This window comes from Trichogramma pretiosum, unplaced genomic scaffold (genome assembly GCF_000599845.2).
Source record: "Trichogramma pretiosum strain Unisexual culture from Peru unplaced genomic scaffold, Tpre_2.0 scaffold110, whole genome shotgun sequence".
Taxonomy (NCBI): Eukaryota; Metazoa; Arthropoda; class Insecta; order Hymenoptera; family Trichogrammatidae; genus Trichogramma; species Trichogramma pretiosum.
Genome location: NW_019640835.1, coordinates 327,536 through 344,464, shown reverse-complemented (window position 1 = coordinate 344,464; position 16,929 = coordinate 327,536). Strand labels below are relative to the sequence as shown.

General features: G+C 33.9%; 3 protein-coding genes across 3 annotated transcripts; 2 read left to right on the top strand and 1 right to left on the bottom strand.

Moving 5' to 3' along the window:
* Positions 1-1,590: 1,590 nt before the first annotated feature.
* Positions 1,591-3,206, bottom strand: LOC106649322. Its single transcript, XM_014366677.1, has 3 exons — positions 3,116-3,206; positions 2,231-2,992; positions 1,591-2,161 (listed from the first exon to the last, which is right to left on the bottom strand). The coding sequence occupies exons 1-3, from the start codon at positions 3,122-3,124 to the stop codon at positions 1,859-1,861; spliced, it is 1,074 nt and encodes a 357-aa protein (XP_014222163.1). The 5' UTR covers positions 3,125-3,206; the 3' UTR covers positions 1,591-1,858.
* Positions 3,207-3,629: 423 nt separating this feature from the next.
* On the top strand, positions 3,630-7,765 carry LOC106649321 (palmitoyltransferase ZDHHC6-like). The gene is made up of 8 exons (XM_014366675.2): positions 3,630-3,706; positions 3,860-4,113; positions 4,279-4,460; positions 4,533-4,617; positions 4,705-4,982; positions 5,064-5,279; positions 5,358-5,545; positions 5,633-7,765. Exons 2-8 carry the CDS (start codon positions 4,059-4,061, stop codon positions 5,892-5,894), a joined length of 1,266 nt encoding a protein of 421 aa, XP_014222161.1. The 5' UTR covers positions 3,630-3,706; positions 3,860-4,058; the 3' UTR covers positions 5,895-7,765.
* Positions 7,766-8,401: 636 nt separating this feature from the next.
* LOC106649219 (putative defense protein 3) lies at positions 8,402-13,602 on the top strand. The gene is made up of 4 exons (XM_014366514.1): positions 8,402-8,483; positions 8,655-8,879; positions 13,132-13,342; positions 13,420-13,602. The coding sequence occupies exons 2-4, from the start codon at positions 8,675-8,677 to the stop codon at positions 13,484-13,486; spliced, it is 483 nt and encodes a 160-aa protein (XP_014222000.1). The 5' UTR covers positions 8,402-8,483; positions 8,655-8,674; the 3' UTR covers positions 13,487-13,602.
* Positions 13,603-16,929: the final 3,327 nt, after the last annotated feature.

Here is a 16,929-nt window from a genome sequence, read left to right as displayed (position 1 = left end):
AAAAAAGTAACACTCTTGCTTACTAGCAAGTAAGAATTATGCGACTGAAGTACGCGACTATGTAGCTAATACGGATAACACTATCAGATTCGCTACTCCCTTCATTACTACGCTAAGTAGATACATGACCAATTCAACTTTTTTACTGTAAATACGTATCTAGTAATTTTACAGGCCAATCTATACAGAGTGCCCTTTAATTTATATTAAAATACGAGAAATCTTATAAAATTATTTTATATATAAAAAAATATACTTTTGAAAGATTTTTTTCGAAAAACTTTTAAAAAATTCTTCGGTTATTTAATAAATTTATTTATTCAATTATTTAGAAGAAATAATTTGTATTGTATAATGTATATTTTTTTCGTAAATTGTGCAAGTGCGAAAACTGTTTTCTTGTCAAATGAATAAAATATTTATCAAATATTTCATTGATATTTTAAATCAAAGAAAAATTAAAATGAACTTAACGAGGGTTCTGCGCAATAAAAATCCAATTGAATATATTTGTTTGAATACTCAAATCATAATAGCTTAATATGAATTTAAAAAACTTAAGTATCAGAGCATTAAGATGTTGTGAATAGGAGAGACTGTACAGCAAATAAAAAAGAAATTTTCGGACATTCTGTATGTAAGGTCTGTGACTGTATAAAATGTATTTATTATTTAGGTTCGACGATACACTACTATGTGTCTCTATACATACAAATACTATACATATATACAACATATTTTTAGTTACCGACGGATAAAATCATGAAAGATATGTTATGAAAAAAGTTACTCGTTGTTGAATATTGCCTAGTTGAAAATTTCTTTTTAAGATAATCAAGAAATAAAAATCAATTTAACGAGTACTCGCAGTCAATTTTCAACGATTTACTCGCTCTTTTAGTTAAACACATATAAATATAATATATTAATTATTTACGTTTTAATAAAACTGAGTGAGAGAGAATTTCGTTGCATGTTAAAATTGCGCTTAGATACACAGCGAGCGATGTACTTTTTAAAAAATGGCACAGAGCTAAAATTATGTGACTTCAAGACGATGTCAGATATTACTACAAGGACTGCCGACTGTTACGCTACAACGTCAAAAAGTTGATGTTATCTTAAAAAAATTTAATCCTTTACTTTTTCAATTGATTTTGATTTTAATTCAAGTGATCTTAACAATGTTTTGTAATAGAATATATACCTAATCAGTAACGAAAAATTTCAGATTCATTAGATTATTCGATTAGGATTAAAGTGCAAAATCTGTGAGCTTTTAGTAATTAGAAGTAATTGTTATTTGTAAATTACATCCATTGTAATCCAATTCATAATAATCAGTAAAGAAAAAGAAATTCACTATTGAAAAATTTCTTAGACCAAATGTGGATTTCTTTTTCTTTTCAAAAATAAATAAATTTTTGTTTGCCCTGAAAGAATTGCCAGTCAACATTGTCTTTTTTATGTTCAAATTATGGAAGTATAAATATAACATTACGACATAGATAATGAAAGTATGGCTTGATTTATTTATTACAAAAAATATTCTATGACTATCAAACATTAAATTATTATTATTTACAACAATTCATTTTTTAGTTTTAATTTTACAGTTATAGCTTACACTTTAAAACACTCGTTTTAAAAAGTCAATTTACAAATCATAGTAATATTTTTACTACACAAGTGTGTAAAAATATAACAATAATAAAAATTTTCAATTCCTTTGCTTAATTTAACTTTTGCATTGGCTATACAGTTAATAGTAGATGTACCTTGTACAACCTTAAAATCAATAGATGTCTAAAGCTAATTGCAAACAGCACACACAAATTTGTTAAATTCATAGAAACAGTTAAAGTGTTGTGGCTTTTGGTAAAGGACAATCGTCAACTGATGGTTCTGAATTTACACTTAAAATAGCTCCATCTGTGATTCTAGTTATGAGAGGTTGTATAGCATCCTCTTTAATTTTGCCTGTTAATTTTTTGTATAATTCTCTTTCCATGAACTCAAGGGGACTTTCTTCTTTATCATATTCATCAGATATTACAGTAATAATATAAATCACTTCTTCCACCAATGGATTGACTGTATCACATAAATTATGAAATGCCTTTAAAGCTTCAATGTTTATGTTAAACAAATCCCAAATAATCTAAAATTGACACAAAGTGTTAGAAAACAAATAGATTATGTAATGAAAAAATTATGTAGGAGTACTTACAACAGCTTTATTATCTTGAATGCTCACACGTAATGATTCTATTACAGATCCCATATCTGATTTGAATTTTTCTGGAGTTAGTAGTAAACTATGACTTCTCAAAGCATTACTACTAATGTTACCTAATAAAACAGCTAAACAATCTGTTGGATCTGCTTTATCTCCTATTAAAAGTAATATCGATGGCTTGTGGGGGGCTTCAATAATATTTGCAATGCTGATATAAGCATCTTGCCAAAATTGATAGTCTTGATTCTTGTACTTTGTTCGCATGTTTCTTAAACTTCTTTTAACATCTTCCAAAATAGATTTTACTTTATCCTGATGATCAGGTTCATCTTTTATAAAATAGCTGTTTATACTGGAATTTGCATTGAAATAATATGCAGCTCCAACAACAACAATCATTGCAAAAATCACAAAAACAATGTAACTGAACAATATACTTTTGCTATTTGCATCTCTAGATTTGATTGGCTCATCATCCTCATCAACATCATCAACCTCTTCATCAGAATCTTCATCTAGATCATCATCAATATCATCATTATCATCATCATTGTACAAATCTTTATTTAATGGTGATACATGTTTTTCAAAGCGCACATTTTGAAAATGTATTTTATCAGCTCCTCTTTTGATGTTGGTATTTAATTTTTTAGTAGGTGTAGTTTTTAGAGTTTTAAATTCTTTAGTTGGATTCTCTAATACATCATCCGTAAAACTGTCGTCACGATAGCTACGACGTCTTCGTGGTTCAGTCTGAAATTACATTAAAATATTAAATAGTTAAATGTAAAAATTAAAAACATTGAATGCCAAGCCTTTAAATTTTACGGACAAAGTATATTCTGCACTATAACAGTGACTTTTTAGAGCACTCACCCTTTTCATGATGGTTCACTTGGAATAGTATTGCAATTGATGTTTTGGAAAAAGAGACGATTTGAGCCAAGTGTTCAATGAAACATTTGAGCTCAATTCCAAAATAAATGATATCTTTACACTGCGTTATTTATAAAGTAGGTATTCCGTATTCGCGCAAGATGCAGGCCGCAACGTGATTCTATATCTATACACCGATTGTTTTATTTTCATATTCGTGTCTGCTGCACGCAAGGTCCGCGTTGGGTACGTAAGTTCAGGTAGAGCAACTGTCAGATTTGGCAGGCCACTATTTTTAATACAGATAGTGATTTTACTGCTTGCCAGATTAGTTTGAATGTATAACTTAAAAAATGTCCGCTTAGCGCACTTGATGTATTTTGAAGCATTTTTCGTACTTGAGCATAATTTTTCTTCTGCGTTTATTAAAATATCACGCATAAATAATCGTTTCAATTACAACATGAACAAAATTTTGCTTTACCAACCTCAAGAAAAAAAATCCTCGACTTAGTTGAGCTTCTCTCATGTAAAAACGAAAAACAGCTATACTGTTGTTTAAAGTGCAGTCGGCAAGTAATAACTGTGAAAGTAAGTGTTGGAGCAGACGATAACTTTATGACAGATCAAACTATCCCTTCGGCGCCTTGCAGCACCGACAGTTGGACAGCTCGTTCTGTCCTTTCATTTTCGATATTACTCAGAGATTAATTTTTAAGTATAATTGAGAATACAAATTTACAGAATATAGTTGTACGTATTCACTTTACGGCACCAGCAAAAATGTAGATGAGATTGAAAAGAGACAACCTGTAAAAAAATTGTGAAGGCTAGCAGTTCAAGATTGGGATGATGAACATACACTTTTTCCGATAATTGCGAATAAAATTGATTTTGTTTGATTGTCAATGATCGTGTCTACGCTTTTCATGTCGCCGGCAAAATGTGTTTTGCAGTTTTCAAAAGAATTTGCAGCTGGGGGCCGCTCGTTGCTCTCGGTATGTATACTTTTCTATTGAACCTAGATGATCGTACAGTAAATAATTACTTTTAGTTTATAAAAAGTTTAAGTTAATTATTTAACAAATCCCTCAAGAAAATAAATTATTATAAAAAGATGAATTAAAAATTAATTTTTATATAAATTACCATTTTAATTTCAGCCATAATCAAGTTAATTACTTCAATGACCCTACACTGCTGCAGAAATAAATTAGTCTCAAATGGAATAGGTGTTACAGACCCAAGTTTTATTGCATTCATGATTTTCAGTGGTTTGACGTTATATCATTTTATCAACTCTGTTTATGAAGGACCAGGTTATCTACCATACAAATGGATGCCAGTAATATTATTTTTTGTTACATAAAACAGTATTCTTCATCATTTTATTCATCAAACCTGTTCTTTGTTTTAGGAAAATTTTAATGATGTTAAATATCTGCAAGCTTGCAACTTTTGCAATGGATACAAGGCTCCTAGATCTCATCATTGCAGAAGATGTAATGTTTATATCTATGCTATTGAAAAATTATCTAGTTAATCTATTATTTTTTATGAAGTTATTAAGCAACTCAAACTGTTTTTAGGCAATCGCTGCATATTAAAAATGGATCATCATTGTCCATGGATAAATAATTGCGTTGGTCACAAAAATCATGGATATTTTACTGCTTTTTTGGCTAGTGCAGTGGTTGGTTGTTGCATCTCAACTTACATACTAATCAATTGGATGATAACTTTACTCTATATGAGACAAAGGTTTCCATATCAATTTCCATCTGTATTGGTTTTATTTTTAGTAATCACTAGCATTGGATTTTCTATTGGAGTAGTTGTTGCAGTGGGAATGCTTTTATATTTTCAAGTAAAGTAACTTTATTAAATGTTTTCAAATTATTCAATTCTAAAAGTAATATTTCTAATTTTTAATATTTTGCTTTGCTAGATATCATCTATAGTTAAAAATCAAACTGGAATTGAAAGTTGGATTTTAGAAAAAGCTAATTATCGTAGATCCACTACGGCTGAAGAAATATTTGTAAATCCATATTCTAAAGGCTGGCTTTTCAACATTAAGCAAGTGGTTTCTTGGCATTGTAACGCTCCAGGAAATGGAATTGACTGGCCTGTTGCTGAAGGCTGTGATCAATATACTTTAACTGTAAGAATAATTTATAAATTTAATAGTATTCGTCAACTCGTTTAAGACAAACAATATAATACAAAAATTATTTTTTAGCGAGAACAATTAGCTCAAAAGTATGAAAAACGGAAACGTGCGAGAAAATACAGAGTTATAAAGAAAGCTACTGGATCATGGTGTCCAATTAGTCATGGTTTCAAAACCTTATGTTCGCCACCAATTACAGATGAGGCTAGAATTAAGCTTGATGTAGGAGATTTAGTTATAGTAACTCGATGGCGAAAGTATGTTATCAATTTACATAAGAGCGTTATTTTTACTGAAAAGCATTGACAAATCAATCAATTCTTTTACAATTATTTTTATTACAGTAAGTGGTTGTTTGGGGAAAAAGAAGGTGTCAAAGCAGTTGTTGATGGCAAAGATAATCGAGTTCGAGGCTGGTTTCCGCGAGCTTGTGCCATACCATTGACCGAAAGACCAGAAGATAATGACAATGACGCATCAAACATGCATAACTGTGCATCAGATGATGAAGTGAAGTACTTGAGCCAAAACACATCGAGCTTATCGAAATCAACCGAGACAGACCCAGTTTCTCATCATTCAAAGAAGAGAAAAAAAGATAAATGATACCTGAATTGGTTTAAAAGAAAACAATTAGAAGAAGTCAATGGAAAAGAAGGTGTACTCATGTAATTCCGAATAATTTTTCGAAATGGCACGTTCGCTATAGTGAAAATATTAAACAAGGTACAACTAAACTGAAATAATATTTTGTGTAGAATAGATAAGCTATAAGAATTAAATGAAAGAAGCGAATCGCGCGATTAACTTTTTAATTTACGTATAAATCAGCGAGTCATTTAAAGTAATTTAAATTATTTATAAATAAGTATTTCCCGCATAAATATCAAAGTCGATCCCGCAACGTATAAAAAGCAAAGGCCAAAAAAAGATCAGCTTAGCTTTCGTATGGCCAGCTTCGATTTAATGCACAATTGACCAAAGGCTTTTTCTCTCTTTGGCGCGCGCGTACACGTACGTTTCAATTGTGTGTGCTCTTGCGCGCGTGCATATGCAATGTGTATAATATCGGTCGGTGACCTACTTGCATATTATCCTCGACGGGCCAACGGCTCTCTGTTCACTCGTGCACCGCTGCCTTTCATCGCTATTAAGCATTCACACCTCTGAAAGAGTAGCAGCAGCAGCAGCAGCAGCCTAGCTAGGCGTACGTATAACACGTATACGTATACACGCGTCCGTGGCGAACAATTTCTCTCATCAGTTTTGTCGCGCGCGAGCATGGCAGCGGGCTGCGGGCTGACAATTTCGCTGATTTACCTTGTATGCGCTTTTTGAAGATTCTCCGCGCGCGGGCCTCTGCCGATATTCGCGAATCACTTCACGTATTATCGAAGCAGCGGCACGCATCGCGCGAAGCACAATTAGGGGTCGATTATTGTGCCACACCCTGGCCGCGTCGATCGTACATTCGACGAGAATCATTCATCGGTGCGGGCTCGAAATACAAATTTCAACTTCCATCTTTCAACTATTTTCCATTTTTTTGTACAATTATTTACTTAGACAACGGCTCGAGTTCGGAGTATCGAATAAGTTTCGAATAGATGCGTTGGTTGTACGACAACTCGTGCATGTAAGGGATGTCGAGCGAAAACGATACAAGCTTTCGCAGATACGTATCGCTCGTTTCCGGTCATATGTATCGGTACAACTTCGAATGCGTCGCATTCAACAGTCTTAGAGCGCGCTGATAAACTTCTGTAAGACCTTAAATAAGTTTTCGCTCGCGAGACAACTTTCCATAACAGGCAGTAAGCATGACCTTATTTTCTTTCGCTTCCATTTTTGCCGAGGATTCGTTCGCGCCGAGGTATATATACTTAAATAGACACGAGTAAATGCAATCGTTTACTCGAAGCGTTCTTTTTGTAACTTTCTTTGGAAAAAGAAGCGTTTCTGAAGGATCTCGTTTGCATGGCAAAAGTTAATTTTTTCATTCCAAGTTTATTTTACGCGTCAAAATTAAATTTTTAATGGCAGATGATCGATCATCCATAATCCTGCGAATTTAACATGCGCATTTTCTTATTAAGATTCGACTGAATGAAACATTTATCACGAAGCATTTAATATTATTTTTAAAGCATTCGTACAAATAAAAGGAGTTGTATAATTCTATGATACTTTTTTATTTCCAGTTATAAATTTATATTATTTTTATATTTTAATTTAATATTTATTAATTAAATTAAGTCAATTGTTCAAATACTGTACTTGAGTGATAGAACTGAAAAAAATCCGAATAATTTATGTTATATCTTGATCCAAGATGAAGGACCATTAGAAATTCAGTCATATAATGATATTAACCGTCGAACAAAGTCAAGTGTAGTCATGTATAATCGACGTTAAAAATTTGTATCCATGTAAAAATAAAAAAAATGAATGTTGAAATAATACTTATTATAAAAAACTATGAGAAAAATTATTTAATAATTATTATAGAAAGTTTTGTAATTTTTTTATCGAACAGATCTATCCGAAGAAAAATGTATATTTCTTACATCAACGAATGTTATGTGCATCATTTAAATAAGGATTGATCGGATTATAATAATATTATGTATATCATACCAGTTTGTGAAATGTAAATATTTTTATGGAGATTTTGCAATATTTATTTTTTGATGTTTTGACATTTTAATAAATACAGTTATTGTATGAAAACTTCAAATTCGTTGACACCTTTCCTTTGTAAGTACAATATTGGCCTTCCCAAATACCGTCGTTTTACCTCGTAAACCAACAGATTAAACGTCACTTGAGTCGATTAATCGATGACTCTGTTTCAAAGCGGAGGTCATTCCTTTACATTTGCATCGTGTACAAACCATAGTACCAGTTAGCAAATTATCGAAACTTAATTTTGCCACTCGGTAAGCACGAGAGTGAAAGTATTATAATTATGCGGTAATATGTACACCGTATGGCAGTCTGAATGGCGCAGAAATGACGGGGGGCTCGATGTGCTGTATCATGCACATGAGCACAGCGATCGTCGAGCGATCCCAAGGAGACTGGACATCGCCTTTTTGATTCAGCGCTCAAGTGTTTTTACACGAGCTTGCCAGTGTCCTTTTGCCGCTTCAAGACGTAGTACCAACTCCAGTGTGCGTTGTTCGCCAAACTAAGGTGATTCGGGCGTACCGAGTCTTATAGTTTCAATTTTTCTTAATAAATATAATTATTTTAAAGAGATTTATGAAAGAAGTTAAAATTTTGAATAATTTTTTACAATTTTATCGATTAATTTTCGAGTTTTTGTTGACTTAAACACTGAAATTGGCATGATGAAAATTAAAGGATACACGCAAAGGATCAAGATGTCCCAAATGCATTCGATAGCTGTACTAATGATGGTTTTGGTGGCGGTTAGTGCCTTTCCCGACGGTGGCCCAGTTGATGCCTGTGTCAAGCCTAAGCCGAACCAACCTTATCACGGACAGACCAAGCCACAGCCGGCTTCGACCAACCCCTATGCTATTCGGGCATCGACTGATCGCTACAGGCCAGGCACGCAAGTAACTGGTGAGTTTTTTTTGTAATCATTGAGCCTAAAAGCTACCAATATAGTTTTAAATAATTCAATGAAATATTTTAGAATGAGAATAATATCCCTTTGAAATGATTGAGTCCTCTAACAATTAATATAACTAAAAATTTAAAAACATTAAATATATTCAAAATTTCATTTTTCTTTGATAATTGAAACTATTGTTTCCGTCAGTTACTTTCGTCGTAGATATTATAATGGTTTCTACAATAATTTTACTTTATTTTTTCGATTGTTTTTGTTCAAGACAAATGATTCTCGTGTCACATGCTCAAATGATCTTAACCATCCTCTTACGGCTTATTTGTCAAGGCAAATCAAAGTCTAATATAATTAATGCACTTTCGAACGTGTTATTCCTCTAGGAGAAATGCTCAAAATTTTATGGCTAGTTTTTATGATTATTACAATTTTACAAATAATACATACAAGATTTTCCAAAATTTTATGGAAGGAATTTTTGCCATTCGATGAACACTTGACAACACAATAATAAATATTTAAATACGTTTTCAATAGTTATTTAAACTTTTCTACATTTGCAATGTAAAACGTCAACTTAATTGATAATACCACCAAAAGGGATCACTTAAATCTTTGAAAACCCTATTCTGACTTATAGCATCATTTTCACTTTAACACTTGTAGATTTACTGATTTAAAAGTACTCACCATCTAGCGGTGAACAAATGAAGTGATATTTTTGTACATGAAGTCATTGAAAATTGGTCCAATTTTTTATTCCAATAGTTAAATCGTCTTTTCAGGTCATTTTAAATGTTAATTCAAAAACAGAAAAATCTTTAGAAGCAAGACAATTAATAGTAATTTATTTCAAAACCTTGTAAATAGTTATTCTTTGGCCGTTGGAACATTATTAATATTGACCATTCTTTCCGCGATTGAAATTGGGATAAAATATGTATTAAAAAGCTACATGAATGTCTAACTAATAACAGAGTCTGTTGTTATTGAACAAACTGATAACACCCGTAAATAATATATAAAACAAAAAAAAGTAGTTTCGTTTTAGAAAAAAGCTCGATAAATGTAATAAAAAATTATCGTATCAACTGCAGCTTCGGTCTTTTTTATCAGTTACTTGATTTGCCAGGATTATTGAAGTTGAATTATAAATTTTCAATTTATTGCTTGTTCTTCCAAAGATTTTGATGTCTCCGATTTCGATGAATAAATTATAAAAATGAGCTTAAAAGTAAAAAATGAATAGATTAGGTAAACTAACATCTCCTATTATCATATACAATTGATCAATTTACTATGAAGTTATTTAGAATTATTAATCTAAACAATATGAAAAAAAATGGGTTTATTAATATAATCCCTTTTATATTATTAAAAAAATAAAATAAAAGGCAGTCAGATGTTTTAGTATAATTAACGTTAAATTTTATAAACGAGCTAAAAGTGGGTGAAAAATCTTGGTGGTAAATTTTGACCGATAATAAATTGTCAGAGCTTACGTTATAGGCTTGGAATAAATGCCAAGCGATTACCCTTTCAAACGAGCGTTTGGAATAAATAAAATTTCGCAACGCGCGAAGTATGCAAGTTAAAAGTACAGCGGCAGGTCAGCGCGATCGCGAAACGGAAAAATTCAAGTTTATAATGCAAGTGCGTATATACTTATCAGGGCGCTCGTGCAGTATAATTCATGCATTTATTCTATTTCGTCTATGATAACGACGATTATCGCTGATTTATTATATAAATGTCGCTCGCGCGCGCGAAACCGAGTGCGCAGATTTAATTATAACGCGCGGCAATGAATATTGATATTGATAAATTAACATATGAACCGAATATCAAGAAAGTGAATATTCATCAGCGATGCGCGCGCTCGCGCGAACGGAAATGAAAAATGTATTTTTCACATACATCTGTTAATTATTGTTATTATGCACGCGGATGCGTAACGAAATTATGCTCCTCGCGAGTATAGGCCAACAACACAACGAATGCACGTTTACACGGTCACGGCTTATAATTACGGCGCAACGATATGTGGATACGGCGTCACATGCAGTACATATAGCAGCTTCAGGTATAGCCCCGTTCCTGCGCAGCAACTGCAGCAGCTATTATTCTCTCTCGATTGCGTATAAAAGGAATCTCTCTCTAGGCCATTAGATAAGCGCAATATACGTAGAGAGTTCTCCGCAGCTGCAGCTGCTATCGCGTACGGGGGGGTTGCCCCTTTATATATACGTATATACGTTATAATGTATATAGGGAAGAGCTTTGAGCTACACATAAAGCTCGAGATTCCAACGAGCGCGTCGTCTATGCGCGAGATCGATTTCGAGCTCGACTTACTTATATATCGCACGATATATAGACGCGCGACGTCGCGTAGTAGTAGTTTGCGGCAGCTAGAAATTACATCGCTTTAAAGTCTCTGCTACGGGTATATCGCTCAACCTCATTTGTTATTGGCCTTATACATCAACCACTTGCAGGACGATGTGTGTGTAAGAGAGAAAAAAAAATCAATGATAATACGGCAGCCTCGGTACGCTGCGTGCGTTAGTTAGTTATTGCGCGACTACAAGCTCTTACGGCGCTGTATAAATTACATTCAATCCGCCACGCGATATCATCTGCTTTTCTGCAGATGACACCAAGACGGCCACATTACACACTTATTGCGCAAGAGCCTGTAGCAGCAGCAGTAGCAGCAGCAGCAGCAGCAGCAGCAGCAGCAGCAGCAGCAGTAGTAGTAGTATAAGTCCGTAGCTTTAGCCTTGTTTGTTTATTGCCATCGTAGGTCGTATTGCGTGTGATTTTCGAGCTCTCGAATTCGCCTATAAAGCCGAGTGTAAAATGGAAAATGTTCGAAGTAGAGAATCGCATGGAATCGTTTCGTGTATAATTACTTTACTCGTACGAGTCTCCTCGTTGCATCGAGCGATATATATAAGGCATCGTCGCACTTTGGCGTGATACATCCGTCCAAGGACTCTTCGCGCGAGACGCATTATACTTTTTATAATTTGATTTCTTTGTAAAAGAACATTTCTTCGGAAAATTCATCAATTATTTTTTTCTCCGCATCAATGACACACGGAGTCTTTGTCTCGGAGCTCGCATTGCACACGCATTGTCGTCGCTTTCATCTCGGCGTTGCTCTTGAAATTACATATGTACCACTCTCTATAACAAAGAGTCGAACTTTTTTATGCGGATGTTTTTTTTCTTTTTTTTTTTGAAAGTACAAATTTAAAATACCGAAAGTGGCTGCGGTAGCACAATGCAACGGCGCAACTGCACGCAACGACACTTTTTGTTCATTCGAAAACTAATTGTGCTGTATATACACAGCAGTGCGCGCAGCAGCTATACGTATTCGTACACGTTATTTGCTTCGACGAGAGTCCTTGAGGTTCACAACGACTTCTGCAACTCTAAGCTAGAAAGTCATAGCTATAAGAGAATATGTTTAGGCTTGGCGATGTCATACACACGGCGTGTATCGCGCCTGTATTACGGCTCTACGTACCTTATATAACTGTATATAGCTGCCGTGTGTGTATGCGTATATATGTACCTGTGGGTATACATATGTGTGCGATGCAGTTCGACGCAAGCCCACGTGTGGATTAGAGTAAATTATTATTGCTGCCGAACACGCGGCGCTATTTAATAACGTTGAGGATTATTTTAAACGGTTTTTTTTCTCTCTTTCTTTTCGAGCTCGAGGCATATGCTTTGTGTACATTATCGATTTCTATATATGTATGCAATAATAGCGTATATTATAATGTACCCGCTCTCGCATTTATGTAAAAGCTCGGGGAGTAGTCTTTTTTTCAGTTTCATTACATTACGATGATATAATATAACGATATCGATGTATCTGGCTGCAGCAAATATGCATCGCGTAAACAATAAGAAAGAAATTTATGCGTATACGCTCGCGATGAAAGCGATCGCCGTTAGCGAGTCATTTCTCATATTATACGCTCGCGAGATCGTGCCATTTGCATGCGCACATGCACGGGTGTGGCGCACGTACCTACAACCGACCGCCTGCTACTTGCGACCCGCGAAGGTACACGGGATCGATCTAATCCAAGCAGCTTCGAGTATAATTACGCGGACTGCAACTTGTTTTTCCCGCAGCTCTTTTTCTAACCGCCTATCGTATGTAAACTTCGCTCGGAAACGCAATACTTCAATTTCTATAATACTTTCTTTTCTTCGCAGTGCGAGTCGAGGGAGCGAGCAATTTTCAGGGTTTCTTCATCCAGGCTCGCGACGCCCAGACCAACGAGTGGATCGGATCGTTTTCGAAAACCGCCAATACCAAAGCCCACGGCGAGTGCAGCGCGGTCACGCACTCCGATCCTCGCGACAAGAAGCTGGCTACCCTCGTCTGGAACGCGCCCAACAACAAGCAGGGCAGCGTTTACTTCACGTGAGTCGGATTTCATTTTATCGGCATTTTTCACGCGGTCGTTTTTATTAATAACCAATCGGTTTTCATTTCAACAGCGGAACCGTATTGAAGGACTACGGCACTTACTGGGTGGACGTCGTTTCGCAAGTCGCTCGCAAATGATTGCACAACTATAATCAACGGAGTATAATACTTTTATTTCGATTTAAGTTTTGTATTTACAACACGAGAACAAAAACATTTTTTGAATGGCTTATTATTTTTATACATAATTTCAACATAAGCATTGGTTATTTTATATTATTTTTTATTGTTAATTATGAAGTGTTACATGAAAAATGATTTTTTATCGTTTATTTTTTCAATGAGAATATTATTACGTTGTTATCGCAAGGATTTTCCTTGCGAATATTAATGACTTTTTTTATTTGTACATGTAGAAATTATTACATTTATGTGAGATGAATAGAATAATTTTTTCTTCGCTGATTATTACTTCATTCGTATTCGATTCCATTTCATACTAGACGTCTCAACGCGAACAAATATTTTATTCAAGTTTCCCACACATTCTGACTAATTAAATAGAAGCGTATTTTTTTCTTTACAATAAAAATTAAATCAGCGTATTTCAGCACGGAAGAGAAAATGTAATCTCGACGCGTATTCATATGAAGAATTTTCCTTTAGTTTATTCAATTATTCATAAGCTCGCTTCATCCCTAATGCAGACATATGCATATTGAGATTATGATCGGGTTAAGTCATTGTCCCTCGAGTAAATGCATTGATTGGATTTAAATAATTAATTAAGCTCGAACCTCAGGAGAATCTTAAGGGCGCGAGAGTTTTGGTTGAAAATATATATGAAAAATTTTTTTGGAGAATTTGACCTCCCGAATCAAAGTTTCTGTAGGTCTAACTCTTGAAAATGAGCTTTTTTTTTAAAGAAAAAGACCAAAGTCTCGAATTTTTATAGTGGCTCGTCCCTAATCCCTGATCGGTGGCTAAGCATGACATGTAAAAATTTGATAATCAATACCTTTATCATCTAGTTGCTTTTATGTCTTTTTAAATATCTATAAAAGTGTAATGAACATGATCAAAATAATCACAGGTGGAATATCAATATTCTTTCTACATAAAATGTTTAATATTGAGTAGAATTGGAGTAGTATTTGAATACTACTAATAGAATGCTTACTATTAATTAAAATTATTTCAACCCAAATATATGTTTGCCGCGGACGAAAGTAAAGAACTTTTCATAAATATTAAGAACGAGTAGGTGCACAGCAGAGATCCGAACAAATGAAGCGCGCATCCAAAGAAACAAAACCTCGTCGAGAGGTCAATGGAAGCAGCGTAAGTAGTCGTTTTCAGTATCGTGGCAAGCGTTGAAAATTCTCTCGAGTCTCGACTAGGCGAGCGAAGACGTCAGCCTGTCTCGACTTTCTTACCTTTTTTTTTCCTTTCTTGGCTACAAAAATACACCCGCAAAACTTTCGTTCGCCTCTTGGGTTGGTTTTTACTTTATTTTTTTTTCTCTCACTGGCGATTGCGTCAACAGGCTAGACGCGAAGGCGTTCTTATTTATTTAATTAAATTATCTTGGCAAAAAATGTGAATAACGGCAAAGTCCGTGCTTTATTACGCAGGATTAATTAGTCTTTATTTCACGAGATTTCAACGTTTTCTCTCGAATGAAGTATTTATCGATTAGCCGTATAATAAATACATAATGATATGCATATTATAAGTCATCATATATACCGATACACGCGTGTTTATATGCGCGGTGGCATATAAATTGCTCAACCAACAGCCGCATGTGCAACGCACGCCTTTATAAACTTCGCGGTCGAAGATGTAGAAGAAAATAAATGGAGCAGGTAAAAGTGTGCCAACGCGGTGTAAAGGCATGACACGCACATCTATTCATGTATGTAAAACACGATTTTTTAATGCTGTTTTCATTTCTATTTCATGTGCATCTTGGCATGCGATAAAGATATTATGGATCATTTAATACGTATAGGATTTGCTTCGAACCAGGTAACGATTTCTAGCCGTTAATACGTATAGGATTTGCTTCGAACCAGGTAACGATTTCTAGCCGTCTCTTATCAATATTTCATAATTACGTATAACTTACAGCTCTTTTTTCAATGAAATGAGACAAGCGGATCAGACAAGTCGTAATACTTTGTACTATGTTTGAAATTCTTCATAGTCATACCTTTCTGTCTATACTAATAGGTACTCAGAAGCATTAAAAGCTGCAGATTAGTAACTAAAAAATTGAATTCAAACACCCACTCGGTGGTCATCTATTGTACTTGCCACTTATCGCTTTTGTCTGACCAAGACTAGATACACGTTTGAATAATCCTAATTACACCTTGGGGGCTTCACATTGTAATATATTGACCATTTTTGGCCTAAGGTGTGAATAATGCTTTAAATGTTTAATTTAGAACGTTTTTATGGTGGTCACATATTAAGCCAAACGTTTCTCTCAAATATACAACATGACATTCATGTATGCATCTAGCGTCATTAGCTAAGTTGAGCATCATCGATTGTAAGCGATATGTCATAATTCTGGCATGGTATATTACCACCACTGTCACACTATAATCACCACGGAATTTTATCGAAGTCATGAGTTTTTTTTCGATTACAAATATATTCGAGTATATCTTCACTGTTCGATACATCACTTTTAATTTTTAAGTCAATCTAAGATAGACGAAAATTTATTTCACGTACGTTTGAAGTTATCAACAAATATTTTAATGGCTTTATAACGATCGAATTGATTGGAACTTTTGTAGGAAAGTATTCGGTTCTTTTTGACGTTTTATCTACCGGCGTCATTAAAAAAAATTTATCTAAAACAGTACAGTATTATTCTGGCTGTGGACAACCCTTAAATAGGAAAGGCTTGAACGAAATGTAAAGTTAAAAAAATATCAGAGGGATTTTTCTAACCATTCCCGTTACTCTTAGAAAAATACCTTAGAGAAATGTATCATGTTCATGCCCTACTTGCCTAGCAAAGTAAAGTTTGTTTTAATATAATAATTTTCGTGGGAATTTTTGAATATATATCCCGGTTACTACAAAAATAGTAATTTTTTCTGAAGGTATTAGTATACATTGAAAGTTTTCTGGCAATTAAGATTTTTCCAGATTTAATCACTTTAAAAGTTTTTGCGTCTTGACCCATTGATGGCTTAATGAAATGTGCACAATCTGAACGTCACTGTTTAAATGGTTCGCTCTAAAAGTTACGACATGGATGTAAAATTGTTCAAAATTACTTGAGAATGCAGAGAAAAATTTAATGCACGAAGTATAAAGAATAAAAAATTTTTAAATATTTTTTAAAATTTGTTTCATTTAATTCGATTTTTATCATAGCGTGTAAGATATTAATTCTGATTATTTTGTTAAAATTACCTTAAATTATAACAATGCCTTTTTTAACTTATAAAAACTGCTGAAATGAGAATCAAGTAAACAAATGAAACATTATAAAAATGATTCGAAAACGCCAATGTATAATTGTGCGAACGACAGTTCAAAAAGTGCAACTTATT